Here is a 19,565-nt window from a genome sequence, read left to right as displayed (position 1 = left end):
CACGCTCCCTCAAAACTTGAGCCATCTGTGGTATTGTGTTGTGTGACAAAACTTCACATTTTAGAGTGGCCTTTTATTGTCTCCAGCACAAGGTGCACCTGTGTAATGATCCTGCTATTTAATCAGCTTCTTGATATGCCACACCTGTCAGGTGGATAGATTAACTTGGAAAATGAGAAATGCTCACTAACAAGGATGTAAACAAATGTGTGCACAACATTTTAGATAAATAAGCTTTTTGTGCGTATGGAACATTTCTGGGATATTTTATTTCAGCTCATGAAACATGGGACCAACATTTTACATGTTGGGTTTATATCTTTGTTCAGTATATACATGTCTTAAATGCTTGTTCATTGGCTATCAAACTCCTGGCATTCCATTGGACAACAAGGAACACCATGATACTACTTATTATCCTGATCATCCTTTGAATTTTGATTCAGCATTCGATGTATCATTTCTATAGTAACTTCAGAAATCCCCAGAATGTCTTTGGCTGCCTTCACTACTTCTTGTATTTGTGCAGTCTTGCTCGTATGTGGAGCAGTCATATTGATGCCCTACACATGAAGGCCAAGGAGTCCACAATATCTACTACCCTGGTTTTTCACATCTCATTTTACCTTTGCACAGTGCACAAATTAGCAACATGCCCAATCTGTTGGCATTTAAAGCACCGAAGTGGAGGCCGCTGTTCGTCAAACGGGGACACTCTTTTCAAGCCACTTCGATAAAGTGATTTTCGTAGCAGATTAGGTTATTTCCCCCTAACCTTTTCCCCAGTCTCTTAACCCGCTACGATAAAGCAACTTCCGTATTGAAGTGGCGTGAAAAGTGTGTTTCTCTCGTCCAATGAGTGAGTCTCCTAAATGGGTACCAAAGTAGGCTCTACATGTACACTAACTGCTGCAGTGAGGAATTCTAAATCTTTGACTCAATGTATACACCGATGAGATGCACAATCATGTTGTTCTGAAAAATGTATTCTAAGTGATCATAATACTACTACATGTAATAACACGTTTTCTCCCATCCATTATTAAGTGTGTTAGGCTAGCCTATTGTGTCTTGAAGCATTTGCATAGGATCAGTCCTAGGTGTGTGTACACAAGTAAACGGTCAAGCTTTGATTTATTTATGCCTACTGCTCTTGCCATTATTTACATTTGAGTCATTTAGCAGACGCTCTTATCCAGAGTGACTTACAGTTAGTGCAACTGTACATTATTGCCATGAAGTCTGAGCCCTTATGACACAGGAGATAGTGTTGGTGGTTCAAGCCCTGCTCCAACTATTCCCCCTCCATCACTGCAGTATACGCTGACAATCAAGAACATACAAATCCCTTCTCTCATATATTCAAAAGCTAGAGTCAAAGACAGTTCTTCACTACATGTGTTCATTCTTCCCCTCGCTGTAATACATGGGCCTTTTTATGCAGCAGAAATTGGGCTCAGCTTCCCAATCCAGTGCAGCAGCTCTGTAAATTAAATATATTATTCCTGGAACGTTCCCTCCTTGCCAGTGATAGTATAAAGATCCATTGCAGCAAGCCATCTGCCCTGCAATGCAGAGCCAGGGCTGCCAGACTGGCGGTGACAAGTAGCCCTGAGGGCTATCTCAACCCCCACACGACCCTGCGTTGAGTACTAATGATAGGAGTAATATAACCGCTTTTTGAGCCTGAATGGATCCACTGTTTCAAAATCTATCAAGGGGCCCTGGGTCTGAACTCCTCCCTGTGCAACTATACTTCCTGATGGGCCGACCCCAGGTGATGAGGGTAGGCAACAACACGTCCGCCACACTGATCCTCAACATGGGGACCCCACAGGGGTGTGTGCTCAGCCCCCTCCTGTACTCCCTGTTCACCCATGACTGCATGGCCACGCACGACTCCAACTCAATCATCAAGTTTGCTGATGTCACGACAGTGGTATGCCTGATTACCAACAAGGACGACGACAACCTACAGTGAGGAGGTTAGAGCCCTGGCAGAGTGGTGACAGGAAAATAACCTCTCCCTCAATGTAAAAACAGAGGAACTGATCGTGGACTACAGGAGTCAGAAGAGGGTGCCCGCCACCATCCACATCGATGGGGCCACAGCAGGGGGTCAAAAGCTTTACGTTTTTTGGCGGACACATCAGTGAGGACCTGAAATGGTCCCACCCCACCAACAGTGTGGGGAAGAAGGCGCAATAGCGCCTCTATCCTCAGGTGGCTGAAGAAATTCAGCATGGCCCCTAAGACCCTCACAAACTTCTACAGATGTACCATTGAGTGCATTCTGTCGGAATGCACCGCCCTCAACAGAATGGCTCTGCGGTCAGCCCAGCGCATCACAGGGGGCATGCTACCTGCCCTCCAGGACTCTTTACTCTGTGCATTTATAAACTGTATTCTCAACGTAGCTCATCCTAATCTACCTACTACTGTGCATACAAATTTTCTTTACCAAATTATATGTCTATAAACACCACATATTTATATTCTGTATTCTCACTGTAATATATGTACTTTGGATTGTTATATTTTTTTTTATTATTTGTGTATTAGTATTCGCTAGACATTCTTCCGCACTGTCGGAGCTAGCAACATAAGCATTCTACTACCCTGTCGGAGCTAGCAACATAAGCATTCTTCCGCACTGTCGGAGCTAGCAACATAAGCATTCTACTACCCTGTCGGAGCTAGCAACATAAGCATTCTACTACCCTGTCGGAGCTAGCAACATAAGCATTCTACTACCCTGTCGGAGCTAGCAACATAAGAATTCTACTACCCTGTCGGAGCGAGCAACATAAGCATTCTGCCGCACTGTCGGAGCTAGTAACATAATCACTTCACTTCACCTGCTAGAACATCTGCAGATCTGTGTATGCAATCAATAAACTTTAATTCCATTTTTTGTAGCTGGGAAGGAGGGAAAAGTAGGCTACAGTTTAGCAGAGAAAAGACAACAACCGCTATAGAGCAAAAGCACCATCGTTTACTAAATAAATTGAATTGTTTTATTGTCACATACACCGGATACGTGCAAGGAATACATTTTTTTTTTTACAGGGTACTTTACAGTACAACACAGCATGTGTTTGTGAATTGGGATACAGTATTGAAATAACCATCTTCCAACATTTAGAAAATTAAACAATGTGGCACCAGCACTTGCAACATCAACCTACAGAAATAACCAGAAAAGCAACTAACAAAGAGGTAGACCAACATCATAAAGACATGCTATAAAAGGTATCATTGTGGTAAAGTGGACAAATAAGAAAGTCATTAAAAATGTAACATGAAAATCCTAATTTCTCTTCTCTAATCTGTATTCATACCGATAAATGCAGACAGTATCAACATACACAAATACAAGAACTGGTCTGCTAATTGAATGTGAGGTTGAATGAGGCAACACTTATCATACTGCATCATGGACATAATCTCCACAAACAATATTTCAACAAGGCACTAAACAAAAAGGTCACATTTGGCCTCGCAGATGCTTGTCAGAACTGGTCCTGGTTTGATCACTGTACTTGACTGACTCCACCTTTTCTTGAATGAACCTGCCCTTGACCCACTTTCCACTCGCAAAATGTCAACAAAATGTTCACTGTCCCTAAATCAGTTTTCCTTCCTACTTACTACTACAGTATCAAAATAAGCTTTCTGAAAAGAATAAACATCTGGTTTGATGTCTGCACAAGGAGGCCTCTCCAAATATTTACAAATACAATTTTGTAAATCAAAGCAAGTGTGAACTGAACTGTTGTCAATATTGGGATCATAGACCATAGCGAAGCTACTATATAACCGTTTTGCTGAGGATTCAACACCTAAACACCAACCCACAGGTCTGTCTAGTAACTAATCCAGTTACAAGGACATCGTCAACTCCATCTGATGTGAACACTCCTCCTCCTCCCTAGCTCTCTCTTCACTCCATCATAAAGGAGCCAAGCAGCAACGCCATCTGGTACCATATATAAATCCGCTGCTTATAGAATCCCGGCTTGAGCGTTCATGTATAGCTAAACATACTGTCAGTTCCTCTTTGTTCATACGACAGAATCAGGCACCTGTAGGTCGATGACGTCACACAACCTGTGTGTGTATAGTTCTTTAGTCAGTTTTAAGGTCATTGTGGGAAATTAAAATGAGCTCATGGCCACATTTTGTCAGTTAAAACACCTGTGTGCAGGTTTAATTTTTTTTATTCGTAGATAAACTGATCACTCCCTATACTTTCAATGCATTTTTCCAAAAAAGGTAGGTAAACTGTTGCACCAAAAAAATAGCTGAGTCAACTTTGTTTACTTGCATTTGTCCTCCACTACACACCCTGCACATTTTACACAGTGAACATGTCAAGCAGCAACATACAACTGTAAATTACAACATACCTCCCAGAGTAATAACCTAGAACCATTTGACTTCCATAAACAAATTTCACAAGCCATTTTTGTTGTAAGAGCACAGTATTCTCCTACTTATCTAAAAATGTTACATAAGGCCTGCAGAATTGAAACACTACCCCCTCTGGGTAGAGAGAACATTATACTGCTCCACTCAGGTCCATACAGTGCATTCGGAAATGATTCAGACCCCTTGACTTTTTCCACATTTTGTTACATTACAGCCTTATTCTAAAATAGATTACATCGTTTTTCCCCCTCATCAATCTACACACAATATCCCATAATGACAAATATCATATTTACATAAGTATTCAGACCCTTTGTTGAAGTACCTTTCTCAGCGATTACAGCCTCGAGTCTTCTTGGGTATGACACAACAAGCTTGGCACACCTGTATTTGGGGAGTTTCTCCCATTCTTCTCAGCAGATCCTCTCAAGCTCTGTCAGGTTGGATGGGGAGCATTGCTGCACAGCTATTTTCAGGACTCTCCAGAGATGTTCGATTGGGTTCAAGTCCAGGCTCTGGCTGGGCCACTCAAGGACATTCAGAGACTTGTCCCGAAGCCACTCCTGGGTTGTCTTGGCTGTGTGCTTAGGGTTGTTGTGCTGTTAGAAGGTGAACCATCGCACCAGTCTGAGGTCCTGAGCGCTTTGGAGCAGGTTTTCATCAATGATCTCTCTGTACTTTGATCCGTTCATCTTTCCCTCAATCCTGACTAGACTCCCAGTCCCTGCCACTAAAAAACATCCCCACAGCATGATGTTGCCACCATCATGCTTCACCGTAGGGATGGTGCCAGGTTTCCTCAAGACGGGATGCTTGGCATTAAGGCCAAAGAGTTCAATCAGACCAGAGAATCTTGTTTCTCATTGTCTGAGAGTCCTTTAGGTGCATTTTGGCAAACGCCAAGCGGGCTGTTACATGCCTTTTACTGAGAAGTGGCTTCCGTCTGGCCACTCCACCACAAAGGCGGAGTCTGGCCCTTCTCCCCCGATTGCTCAGTTTGGCGGACAGCTCTAGGAAGAGTCTTGACACAATCCTGTCTCGGAGCTCTACGGACAATTCCTTCGAACTCATGGCTTGGTTTTTGCTCTGACATCCACTGTCAACTGTGGGACCTTATATAAACAGGTGTGTGCCTTTCCAAATCATGTCCAATTGACTTTACCACAGGTGGACCAACCAAGTTCTAGAAATATCTCAAGGATGATCAATGGAAACAGGATGCACCTGAGCTTAAGTTCGGGTCTCATAGCAAAGGGCATGACTTTTTTCTCCCCAATTTCTTGGTATCCAATTGGTAGTCGCTGCAACTCCCGTAAGGACTCGGGAGAGGCGAAGTTCGAGAACCGTGCGCCCTCTGAAACACAACCCAACCAAGCCGCACTGCTTCTTGACACAATGCCCACTTATACCGGAAGCCAGCCGCACCAATGTGTCAGAGTGCGCGATGGGACAAAGACATCCCTGCCGGCCAACTCTCCCCTAACGCGGACGACGCTGGGCCAAGTGTGCGCCGCCCCATGGGTCTCCCGGTCGCGGTCGGCTGCGACAGAGCCTGGACTCGAACCCAGAATCTCTAGTGGCACAGCTAGCACTGCGATGCAGTGCCTTAGACCACTGGACCACTCGGGAGGCCAGGGTATGAATACTTATGTAATAAGGTATTTCTGTTTTTTAAAAACCTGTTTTCACTTTGTCATTGTGGGGTATTGTTTGTAGATTGATGAGAAAAAACTGTAATTGAATAAATGTTATAATAAGGCTGTAACATGTGGGAAAAGGAAGGGGTCTGAACACTTTCCAAATGCACTGTATATCCTCCTCTTCTCAAAAACATGTTGACATGAGCCTCAGGTCACCTCCTTCCTTTAACACTAGGGGGAGCAGTCTCACATGTCCGCTCCCCCTGGAGGCTAGCGTTTGATCACCACCTGCTCATAGGGCCCAGCCCCAACCCTGAAAGAGAACACCAGACATAACACATGTTATCTCACCAGCCAAAACTCACACAAACAAGTGAAAGGGCATTACTGAACAACTCTTCACGACCAACAAAAAGTCTATCAATCACATATTCTTTAACTATCGATTGGCCCTCGTGCAGTTAAAAAAAAGTGAAATATCAGTGTCTGTTGTGTCATTCTATTTCTATGGTGTCACCCACTTCTGATGCATTAGGTAATGATGTCACAAACCTGGTGTGCTGGCTGCCCAGCGCCGTGCTTCCACCAGGACCAACAAACAGCTTGAGCCCCTCCTCTGTAACATGCACAAACAAGTAAGTTACTGTCAATCAACGCAAGGTCGCAGCGCTGCGAAAACTGCTTAGGAACCAACAATGAGCCATCTAAAAATAAGTGGTTATTGACAAGAGTATTATTCACAATGAGAAAGAGGCATGGCATAGAGGGACTTTGCTTTAGCAGCAAAGAACTAGAAATGTGTTACTTGAAATGTCAAATATAGTAATCTGTTAACCCATTAGTCTAATCCAGGGGAGGGGGTTTCTACTAAACTATAATGAATTGTTTTAATAAGGTCATACCAAGGATCATTTTTCTATTTGATTTGGAATTTTAAGACCCCTTGATGTATCGAGAAAAAAAAAGACAATTATTTTATGGAAAATCTGATTTGGCCTTACTGCCATTAGCCCATACAAACGCATTGAATAACAGATTCACTACATAGAACAGAGAGTCCCCCCGAAGAAAAATCTAAAGGAAGTTTGTTCTGAAGTGTCTGTCCTATATGACAGAATCCTGACTTAATGAATTGGTGATTAAAGAGCTCAGCCATGTGCTTCTTGTTGGTAACAACCACATCATCAATTTAAAGGGACATGTGCAGCTGTGAGGAGGGTTTATTCTCCAGGTCTTTAACTGTTTTCCTGAACTTCTTGGGGTTAGACCCACAGAGAGAACTGCTCCTTAAAGTAACTAACTTTGGCCTTCCGGATAGCCTGAGTGCACTTGTTTCTCATTTGCCTGAACAGAGCCAGTCAGCCCGAGTATGGGTGTCCCGAGCCATTCGGCAAATGGAATTCTTGAGGTGGAGTAACTCTGCAAGATCACGGTCGAACCAGGGGCTGAACCTGATTTTAATTCTCATTTTCTTTATGGGGGCGTGTTTGTTAACAATAACATTGAAAATATCAAAAAAGGAAGGTCCAAGTGTCTTCGACAGAGGGGATCGAGCTGATTCTGTACCAATTTACAGAGGCCAGGGCATGAAGGACGGCTTGCTCATTAAAAAAAAAAAATTCTCCAAGAGTCTATGACAAATCAGGACAGGTCGTTTCACCGAGCAGTCATTACTAATACAGGCTGTAAAGCAGTGATCACTAAGGTCATTACAGAAAACACCAAACTGATACCTATCAGGATTATTTGTGAGGATAACATCGAGGAGAGTAGCCTTTTCTGGGTGTTTGGAGTCATACCTTGTGGGATTGGTAATAATCTGAGAAATTTAGGGAGTCCCATTGCTTAAGGACTTGGTCAGGTGGTGTAAGCATGTCCCAGTTTAGGTCACCTAGCAGGACAACTTCAGACTTGGTGTAGGGGGCCAGGAGAGAGCTTAGGGCAGGTAGGGTACAGGCCGGTGCTGATGGAGTACGATAGCACCCAGCAACAGTCAACAAAGAGCTATTTGAAAGTTTAATGCTTAAAACCAGCAAATCAAATTGTTTGGGGACAGACTTGGTGGAGACAACCGAGCACTGAAGGTGATCCTTGGTAAAGATTGCCACTCCCCCACTGAGCTAAGCCTAACCCTATCCCCCTGAACTAAAGCCAGGGCTTGTGAGCTTACCCTCAGTGCTGGAGTCCAGTAGGCCGTGGCTGAAGTCCTGGCTCTGGAGGATCTTATCCACGATGTCGTCCGCATCCACCCGGGTAGCATCCACTCTCTTCAGCTGAGACTCCACTGAGTTCTGCTTCATCAGATGCCTAAGGCACACACGTAAGAAGAAAAAAAAGCACTGGTGGATGAGATGGAAAGAAAGACTCCTGTTGATTACATTGCGATACTCATCTGTGACCTTTCAACAAAGTATGTGAATATTACCTGCTCAGTCTCTCTGAGGCAGAGCTCTTTGCGGGGGTGGGGGGATGTTCATGCATGGGGGAGTAGGCACAGGTGACAGAGACCGGGGGTGTAGAGCGAGCCTCCTTCTCCCCCCTCTCAGTCCCCCGGTCCTCGCTGGGTTCAGGAATGCTTGCAATGCCCGTCGAGGCGGAGCCTGCTGAGGGATTCCTCTTGTGCGTGAGCTCTGATAGGCTGGAAGAGCGCGAGTGACCTGTGCTGTAGCCTATGGGGAACGAGTTGGTAATGTTACCCTCCACACAACAGAGACAGCCACAGATTTCACAACAAGAACCATAACTTTGACAGCAAGCTATAGCTTTTCAGACATTCATGCCTACTGTTCATAATTTATTTAGTTCATGACACAAGTCATAGCCTTTTCGCATCCATATTTGGTTCAGACGAGGCGTGTAGCTACCTGAGACTTTGGACTGTTGGCTGGCGTAGCTGGACGTTCTAGAATGGCCACATGCTCCCAGTTCATCAGGAACAGATGCACACTTCCCTGGGGGCTCTGACCAGGAGGGAACAGCAGTACAATAATTTGACAATGTCAATACACAACCTCAGCACTAATGATTACTGATTAACCGGGTTTAATCCTGCAATCAAAGTGTTATATGTACAGAGCCGGCGGGAGGTATGTGTGTGTGTGTTTACCTGGGACGGGGAGGCAGGGTATTGGTGTGTGTGTGTGTCCTCCCTTCCTGTCTTCGTGGAGACACTCTGCCTCAGCCTGCTGAAGGCCCAGTTTCATGGCCGTGGACGGTGGCCTGCAGGGACATTGTCAGTCACATCAACTGCTTTCACTGACCCGATCAGCTGCTTTACAAACACCACCATCTGTTCCAAACCTACTACTCCCTACCGTGCATGGTTGTTGGTTGGTTTGAGTCTTTAAATTTGTTTGTTCAAATGGTTATTTCAAAGTCAGTGGCTGAATTGAATACATGTTAACGTAACATCTAAAGCCATAATGTGACCCGTGCCTTTAGAATTGTATTTTTTTTGTGAAAGCAAAGTTCTTCTGTGGAACTGGAACACGTGAATCATATCCTATCAGAAGTGCTGATCTATTAGCAAGAGGTTCTTATGAGCCGTATATCCGGTGAGCTGAGCTTCACGTTCATCTTTAATAACCCCACTTTCACAACACAGGAAACCACCAGGTCTCACTTCTTTTATTTTTCTTAGATGAACGGGTCTAACTCAAGATTGGAGAGGGGGTGGACTCAAATGACATACAAGAGACCGAGAGACAGTGAAAGTGAGGGAGAAGAAGAGAGTGGGAGAGAGACATTTAAAAAGAGAGACACTGGGAGGAGAGAAAGTTAGTCAAAGGCCCAGCGCAGTCAAAATTCTGTTCTTGCTGATGAAACTAACAATGTAAAAGTGTGATTTTTATTTATTTATCAGTGTTATTTCCTGATTGTGTTTTCAACCAGCAACTATCTACACAGGACCTTCTAATTCAGCCTGTTTGCATAGGCGGAAGTTTCGGCTTGCCCGGTGACGTCACCACGTCAAATCTGTGCCGAATACAACAGGTGTAGACCTTACAGTGAAATGCTTACTTACAAGCCCTTAAACAACAACGCAGTTTTAAGAAAAATACGTGTCAAGTAAAAAAAAGAACACAGCAGTGAAATAACAATAGCGAGGCTATATACAGGAGGTACCGGTACAGAGTCAATGTGCAGGGGCACTGGGTGGTAAATTGGTTTTTAATAGACCAATAAAGATTTTTTATTTTATTTATTAGGATCCCCATTAGCGACAGCTAGTCTTAGTCTTACTGGTGTCCGACATATAACAAAAAATACATTACAGGCAAAATACTTTAAAACTAGCTGTTATTGGCAAATTTGTACATTTCCCCCTCCCTTCCACAGAGCTCTTACAATACTGCCAACACAAACATTGTGTGTGAGTCACATTCTGTAGGAGGAAAGCTCAGTAAAAGACACAGACACACTCTGTGGGGGACACCGGGGAGCACTGAGACACACCAGCACTTCATGATTGCATGAAAGCTTTCTCCCAGAATCTCTCCACTGTGTCAGAGGCATTAGCCAAGGCAACCCTCCCACACTCCAACATTCACTGCATTAGTAAGGACTGACTCTAAGCCCAATTTCACCCCCTCCTCCATAGTAAAATTATACCTCAATACCACTGAGTACAATGTCCGGAGTCTGCTTGTTTGCCATTCTGGCTTGTCCTCCTCTGTGACTCGCACTCAAGTTACCCCACTCTCAGACACAATATGTGTTTATTGTCTACTCTGAATGCTCAATAAAGGCTCTGTAAACGTTATATTCCATTCGGTTTCCTCCACTGTGGGATTCAGACAATAGAGCGTCGTGTTCCGAGAGAGAGAGTACAGGGGTGGTGCAGTAGAGTGTGAGTCAGTGGGTGTGTTTGTTTACGTGTGTGTCCATAGTAAAGGCGCTGCCGGGAGTGTGTGGGCACGTCACGCTCAAATCAGTCATTTCTAACAGAAGGCAGACAGAATCTGTGGGGAAGTTCTCTTATCATCAGCTTAGCATATCTAAACAACAGAACTGTTGCTATTCATTTTTCAACGGCAGAAGTTGGTTTGATTTGAGTCCACAAGTATAACTTAACTTGAAATTGTTTATGTGGTGCTGAGGAAACTGTGCCAACGCTTGAACTTTTACAAACACAGGACAGCAACTAACCCCGTGTTTCTGTGACACCGTTTCATAAAGCCACAGAGATAGCAGCAGTGTCTGGGTGTACTCAGAGACAGGATGCTGAATGCATATGTAGGTTGGTGGTTTGCTCTGTGTGTCTGTGGTCTGGCCAGATGCAGACTTCTGTCTGTCTGTCTGATCAATGTTTCCCACTTACCTTTACTGAATAATGGGCCAAAACTGCATTCATTTCCGATATGCTAATCCTGCAGTTGTACCACTGATCTAAAATCAGTGAAGTCCTCAAAACGTTTTGTGATCTAACCCACCAGAAGGGTTGATAATAAACAGTAATGAAAGGTGCACTTACGTTTTAAAGCAGGGGTCCCCAGACATGAGCTGTGTACTAATGACAACCTGTGACAGAGGTGACAAAAACATGTCAGCCAAAAAGAAATGGCAGCACGGCTCATACACATCCACAGGCCCTATGAAATAGGATTAAGTGATCCTAGACCTGTGTCGAAGTACAAATTCTACCCGAAGCATGTACAATATACATTCATGACACAGGTACTTCTCCAATATCACAGGCTCAGAGGTGCCTGTCTGCACGTACATGTTAGAGCAGTCGCATCATTAGAATACCTAATCCTGAACCCTATGGAGTGGTATTACATACCCGTTAGGAACAGTTTACCCATACACATTAGTAAACATATGGTGACTAGGGGGGAGGACGGTGATAGCTAACCATGTGCTTACTTCCAAAGTGTGCCAATACTTGGGTATGTTGGCTATGACCCAATACTCTCACATGGTTCCCTTCCTGGTCTCCTCTCCCTCATGAACACTCATTAGTAACAGACTGGATAGCTGAAGTTGTGTAGGCTAATCAGTGTATTTCTTTCATCTATCCAGTCCTTCAAGAGCAGTGATCCCGGTGTAGACAAGTAAGGCTCCTCATTGTAGAGTGATAGGACAGAGCCAAGTAGACTAGGGCAGAGAAGGACAGACTCCAGTGTCATACACACGTCCTATACAGTAGATGTTTTGGAGGCCTGTCTAACTGTACCTTGAGTATAGAGTTGTCCTGTCTGGAGTTCTTGGTGTCGTAACCCTCTAGTAAGCATCGGCGCGTTGTTCTGCCAGAGCCAGCAAACTCTGACAGGTTCAGGTCAGCAAAACCCAGCTACAGAAGAGAGAGAACAGATCTATTTCAGGTTTACGGTAACCGCTTGGCAACAGAGCCTCAGTTCCATAGAGTTCTAATACAGAGCACTCTATTTCTAACAATCACATCTGTAAGTAGCTATTGTGGTGGTCTTTAACCATTACATTTGTCAGCGGGTGACTGCAAGCAAACAAGCAAATAACTCATGGTAATTGACCATTAACACATTTAGCACCTCCTGGCTTCCACGCATAGCCTATTGATGTAGACCTTTGGAACATCTAAAAAAATTTTTTTAAGTCTAGTACATCCATATAATATAGCCTACACCTTCACAATAAATCCATTATATATATTTTAGACAGGTCTAAAGAAGCATGATTTAAAAAAACGTACAGAATAGTATACTCGTGAGTTGTCCTTATGTTAGGTTCTGATGTGGCTATGCCAAATCTGTGGGCTATACTGGTTCATTTAGCAGGCAAGATTTGCTTAAAATTCCGTGGCATTATTTTATGTCATTTTATAGTTTGAAGAATACAATTGAACAAATCTGAATAAAATATAAATATTTTCTCCAAACGATTTGAGGGAGTACGCACATGCGGCTATTCTGTGTTGAGGGGTTAACAAAGAAATATATAATTAATAACTCTAAATGAAGCATATAGGAGCAACTTTCGTTGTTCTACAAACGTTAGGCTATATGTTTTGATTTTTAATAGATTGTAAGGCTGCATGACACGACTAATAAAGATTTGAAAAAAGTTGCTTGAAAGGCATGAGCTCTGCTTTGTTTTTTGTGCGCAGGCTGTACACACTTCATTAGTCTCTCATTCACAATTTGACAAGCACTTGATAATGCCTCGAATTTTACGGTGGCATCCCCTTTGTGGCCATAACGCAACCTAGTTGCCCCCGGAGTGCTGCATTGTGCTCTTCACCCCGAGTGCTGTGCGCTCCAAATAGCCTCTCACTCACATCTCCATCACCTGATCGGGTCTTTCTCACAGGCTACAAGTGAAGACAGACATCGGGAAGGTAACTGCGCACGTCCTTATCCAATTCTGAGGTGCATATTGAAGATATTGGAAAAACTGTCCACATTTACTTTATCAGCCAACAAGATGAGTAGGCCTAATGAACAGCAAAAGCCCTAGCCTGTTAATCTACTATCCGCCATAGTACCAAAGTTGACCTATTCTGTGAGAGAAATAAATATTCCAAACATAGTCTGGGGACAGTTGTGGGATGCAATAAATCCCAAATTAATACAACCACTAGCATTAAAAACAACTTTTTTACACAATGCACAATTTTACACAATGCTAATGCAACAGATCAGAATATTAGCTTAAAATGTTGATAAATTAGGCTATTTCTTCATATAATAAGCGCAGCAATACGCACATGGCAGTACACTATAAGCGTGAATGTTCCATTAGCGGGAAAACACCATTATCAAAAGTGACCGCAAATGTGATTATGCATGTAATGGCAATTTATTATGCTGGGTATCATTCACAAGTAATGATATATAATTCACATGTGATAGGCTAATATTGTCACTCAGACTATTCTTGATTTAATCTTGTACTAAATAATATATGTGTGAAATTTGTTTTGATTTAGAATGGACCATTATCATGTACCTGTCTCGAAACAAGGGCAGCGTGAAAAAATGCATGTCATCTATGCACTTAAATAGCAAATGGAGGATGCTTTCCCTCTGGTTAATTTTCATGACAGCCAGGTAGGCTATACTCCTGTTTTAAAGACAAACAATGCGCTTAATATTAGGAAAGTTGAGAAATAAATATAGTAGGCCTAGTCTATAGAAAGCTGATGGGATCCTCCTCTTTTTAGTAGAGGCCATCACTCTGTTTTCTCACGCAATTGCATAGCCTATTGAAATGTTGCACAACATGTGCTCATGGACTATCATGGACTATCATGAGGTGTTTGATTAGATTTGCATTGATGTCAGAGTGATTAGAGGGACAAGAGTGCAGAGTACCAGGCAGTTAGCAAGTTTGGTAGGCTACTAATGACCATCAGCAGCATCAGAGTCTAGGACCAAGGGGCTCCTTAACAGCTTCTACCCCCAAGCCATAAGACTGCTGAACAATTAATCAAATGGTCACCTAGACTGTACACTGACACCCCCCCTCACTTTTTTTTTTTTACACTGCTGCTACTCGCTGTTTGTTATCTATAGTATGCATAGTCACTTTACAAATGACCTCAACTAACCTGTAACCCTGCACATTGACTCGGTACCGGTACCCCCTGTAATAGCCTCACTATCGTTATGTCATTTTCTTGTGTTACTGACAAGTGATCGCCGGTGTGGCAGTAATACGGTCACCGCACCACTCTACTTTCAATGCACTTCCCTTTTAAGAATGAGTCATGCGGTAGTGACGTCATTCTTTAGTTACTGCCACATAAGGATTAATGACCGCTTAAGGACAGATAAGTGTTAAACAGCAATCAGTAACCAAAGACGGAAGTTCGCAGTAACAGGCTAACTATCCTCTTTAACCTCGCCTTTACAGACAACGGACAAATGACTTTCAGGCGGTGAATGACTAACTAGAATTTGCATTATGATAAGAATGTTCTGTTATGTATTTACTTTAAAATGTCCGCATGCCAAGATGGTCATTGACTGAATTCAAAAGCAAAATGATTACCTTGGCAAAGGTCTTTCCACCCTTCATTTCCTAAAAAGATGAAAATAAATAGTTATCCATCAAACAAACAATCCTTGTACATCGCCACTTTCGATCTCGAAACACAGATTTTGTAGCAATAGTCTTAACAGCGATTGACATCTTGACAGCCTGTAGTTGACCAAGTAGACATATTTTAGCAGTAGACCTATTAGTATACCTACCAGTAGCATACCTATTCTTGTCATCAATTGAACTTGACATAGCATTCACATAACTTTGACAGCACTGTTGTAGTGAGTCCTGTACCTTGCGCACAGACACCCGGCACACACAGGGGTCCAGTACTCCTGTCCTGGCATTGGCACTCATCTTACACAGGAAGGAGAACCTCTTCCTCCAGCGCACACAGTTAGCCTGGACCTGCTCCCTGGAGAAGACACAGTTAGTAGCAGTACAATCAAAAAACACAACTGTCTGATTAATGGCTAAGATAAATCTAGGCTGTCAAAGAAAACGGTCAATGAGAAGATCCTGTGTGCGACAGATGAGACGTGGAACATAAAAGCCTTCAAGTAAAAAAAAATAACAAACTTCCCCGTGCTCTTTCCCTTCCTATGGATTAGTCTCACATAAATAGATGTAGGGTAGGCTAAATGAATTATAGATTTTGAAAGGTGATGGCAGTGGTCTGCGCTTCTGGCCCCTCACAGTGACAGATGTAGGCTCCAGGAATGAAGAACACTATGCATTGGCTCTTTAGAGCAAGTGATATGTAAGGTGCTTCAGCATTAATGCAGGTGAAAAAAAACGTAGTTGTATTCACGCATGACTAAGTCGCTTTGGATAAAAGCATCTGCTGAATGGCATATATATGTACCATTCAAAAGTTCGGACACCTACTCATTCAAGGGTTTTTCTTGATTTTTTAAAAACTATTTTCTACATTGTAGAATAATAGTGAAGACATAAAATCTATGAAATAACACATATGGAATCATGTAGTAACCCCGAAAAAAGTGTTAAACAAATCAAATATATATTTTATATTCTTCAAAGTAGCCACTCTTTCCCTTGATTACAGCTTTGCACACTCTTGGCACTCTCTCAAACAGCTTCACCTGGAATGCTTTTCCAACAGCCTTGAAGGAGTTCCCACATATGCTGAGCACTTGTTGGCTGCTTTTCCTTCACTCTGCAGTCCAACTCATCCCAAACCATCTCAATTGGGTTGAGGTCAGGTGACAGTGGATGCCGGGTCATCTGATGCAGCACTCCATCACTCCCCATCTTGGTCAAATAGCCCTTACACAGCCTCGAGGTGTGTTATGGGTCATTGTCCTGTTGAAAAATATTGATAGTCCCACTAAGTGCAAACCAGATGGGATGGCGTATCACTGCAAAATGCTGTGGTAGCAATGCTGGTTAAGTGTGCCTTGAATTCTAAATAAATCACAGACAGTGTTACCAGCAAAGCAGCCCCACACCTCCTCCTCCATGCATCACGGTGGGAACCACATATGCGAAGATCATCCGTTCACCTACTCTGCGTCTCACAAACACACGGCGGTTGGAACCAATAATCTCACATTTGGACTCATGAGACCAAAGGACAGATTTCCACCAGTCTAATGTCCTTTGCTTGTGGTTCTTGTTCCAAGCAAGTCTTTTCTTCTTATTGGTGTCCTTTAGTAGTGGTTTCTTTGCAGCAATTCAACCACGAAGGCCTGATTCATGCAGTCTCCTCTGAACAGTTGATGTTGAGATGTGTCTGTTACTTGAACTCTGTGAAGCATTTATTTCTTAAAGTAATGATGGACTGTCAATTCTCTCATCTCTACAGAGGAACTCTGAAGCTCTGTCAGAGCGACCATCGGGTTCTTGGTCACCTCCCTGACCTTCTCCCCCGATTGCTCAGTTTGGCCGGGCAGCCAGCTCTAGGAAGAGTTTTGGGGGTTCCAAACTTCCATTTAAGAACGATGGAGGCCACTTTGCTCTTGGGGACCTTCAATGGGGCATACATTTTTTGGTACTCTTCTCCAGATCTGTGCCTCGACACAATCCTGTCTTGGAGCTCTATGGACAATTCCTTCGACCTCATGGCTTGGTTTTTGCTCTGACATGCACTGTGAACTGTGGGACCTTATATAGACAGGTGTGTGGCTTTCCTAATTATATGCAATCAATTGAATTTACCACAGGTATACTCCAATCAAGTTGCAAAAACATCTCAAGGATGATCAATGGAAACAGGATGCAGCAGAGATCAATTTCAAGTGTCATAGCAAAGGGTCTGAATACTTATGTAAATAAGGTTTGAATTTCTAAAAACCTGTTTTCGCTGTCATTATGGGGTAAGAATATTATTTTTTAATCCATTTTAGAATAAGGCTGTAACGTAACAACATGTGGAAAAAGTCAATGGGTCTAAATACTTTCTGAATTCACACACACACAATTCTCAACTGGGTAAAGGTTAGACTTCCCTCATAGAACATTAGAGTTCAAGGAGAGGTCGAACAGACATCGGCTGTCGACCAAAGCAGACAGGTATTCTAGTAAAAAGGCTTTTAAATAATCACATCACTCAGTGCTGCCTTTTCCATTCTTTCAACTCAATCACACATTCAGTGACTCTGAGGCTAATGGCCTGTCTGTGTGTGTGTTCGAATGAGCCTAAGGAAATGTATAATATTAATAGAACAGCAAAAACATATTTTTCTAAATAACAAGATACTCATTCAAAACCTCTTCACAGGTTAAAAATAACACGACAATGGCTTGAGTAATGGCTAGGTACAGTATGGTACATAATTGGACAAATGCAGGCAGTTACTCTGGGAATGCCCACCGAGTCGAACATTAGGAGCTAGCACGTGCTCCAGTTGTGTCCACTACTTTCCAGAGACTGACTCATTTAAGTGCAGTCCTCCTCGTGCGGTTGAGTCGGTTGACATGTGAATCTCTTAAAATACCACAAGGAACCGTTAGAGCTGTTAGATCGGTTCTCTCTAGGGAAAACAATAGTCTGTGTATTCAAATGCCACGGACAAAGTCCTATCCTGAGTTCTGAGGAGGGGATGTTACAGGGTCTAAACAGGAAGGAATGGTGAATGGGTAACATGAGAGGAATGGATAACATGAGAGAACTGAGTTAGACGCTGTTAACGTGACTGATCCAATCTTTAACTGATTCAAAACGAGTTTTTAGCCAAATCTCCAAATGTAAAATCTCCAAATTTACCATGAAAACAGGGTTGGATTGGGGATGAATGATTTCCAAGTGTTTGCAACTAGTCTGATCAATAAGACCCTAGCCAGTCTAAACTAGGAGATATTGGAAAATCGGTTTTGACAAAATGATAAGCAAATACATTACTTTTGCTTGGCATTTCAGAGTGGAAAATGGAATCTAGCGAACGTTAAAACGTCTGCCAATTGAAGGTCAATATTAACGTTTTAAGGTAAGCTACATAAAATGTCAGATATCACAGATCAAGCAAGTCTCACACGTCTAGCCATGTTTGACAGTGGGCCTCGTGACTGGTGGTGTGTTGCTGTGTCAGTCACTCAGAACAATCAATCAGAAGCAGTCAAAACAAGATGTCAGACGAATTACCATGGAAACTACATCAAAATAACAAAGAGGTAAAAATAACATACAATTTGGAATACTAGGCCACATATTGTATAACGTTAATAAATGAAAAGAGACATTGTTAGCTATTAACTTACACACAGCACATTATTCACATGCACCGCACTGTATTCATGACTAAGGTAGTTAGCTAGAGGGTGAAGTTAGTTAGCTAACTATAGCTGCTAGCTGTGTCTGGCTAACGATGCCACTATTGCCAGCAGTAATCGCTCTCACCTCTGTATGTTGCTTAAAATAGGAAAGGCGTTCTCTTACCGAGAGGACTCTTTTGTAAAGCCACGGTCTAGCAGTCGTACTTTGCAGAACAAGACCCCGTTAACAAAGGGAACAGAAGATAGTTCGTCCAACTCGAAATCTACCTTAAATTTGAATTTCTTTTTCTTCATCATAATGAACGACATTATGCTAAAGTAACTCTGTCGGTCGCTAGCCAGACAGACGGCGCCTAATTATAATAGTATCTGTAGCTAGCCAAAGGTCGAGCTTCTTGACTGTCACTGCTCCCACTTGCCACTGACTGTCTGAGTTCATTTAGCGTTTGACGTTGAGTTCAAATACTTCACGCCCCCTTACCGATAGCTAGGGTTGATGAGTAACAGAGCGACTCCTAACTAGTTCACGGCGCAGTGAGTGTTAACACTACCGGCAAGCGACAATTTGAGAGGAGGCGTTCTAGTGCATGTTCAAAGAATGCAAGCAACAAGAGGTGGAGTTAGGGTAGATAGCCCGTCTATTCTGTTACACTTCAAGGACCGGGTACTGCCAAATAAAGTAACCATAGGACACCAAATCAAATTTTATTGGTCACATACACATGGTTAGCAGATGTTATTGCGAGTGTAGCGAAATGCTTGTGCTTTTAGTTCCCAACAGTGCAGCAATAT

The 19,565-nt window shown here is 42.9% G+C and overlaps 1 protein-coding gene across 1 annotated transcript; it reads right to left on the bottom strand.

Annotated features, from left to right (window-relative positions):
- Positions 1-2,994: 2,994 nt before the first annotated feature.
- On the bottom strand, positions 2,995-19,348 carry LOC139559593 (EEIG family member 2-like). The gene is made up of 11 exons (XM_071375718.1): positions 18,937-19,348; positions 15,333-15,453; positions 15,045-15,074; positions 12,250-12,366; positions 11,545-11,591; positions 9,178-9,290; positions 8,936-9,031; positions 8,497-8,740; positions 8,242-8,378; positions 6,624-6,687; positions 2,995-6,384 (listed from the first exon to the last, which is right to left on the bottom strand). The coding sequence occupies exons 1-11, from the start codon at positions 19,080-19,082 to the stop codon at positions 6,342-6,344; spliced, it is 1,158 nt and encodes a 385-aa protein (XP_071231819.1). The 5' UTR covers positions 19,083-19,348; the 3' UTR covers positions 2,995-6,341.
- Positions 19,349-19,565: the final 217 nt, after the last annotated feature.

This window comes from Salvelinus alpinus, chromosome 30 (genome assembly GCF_045679555.1).
Source record: "Salvelinus alpinus chromosome 30, SLU_Salpinus.1, whole genome shotgun sequence".
In the NCBI taxonomy this organism is placed as follows: domain Eukaryota; kingdom Metazoa; phylum Chordata; class Actinopteri; order Salmoniformes; family Salmonidae; genus Salvelinus; species Salvelinus alpinus.
Note: the sequence above shows the minus strand (reverse complement) of the source record. Positions and strands in the feature narration are given on the sequence as shown.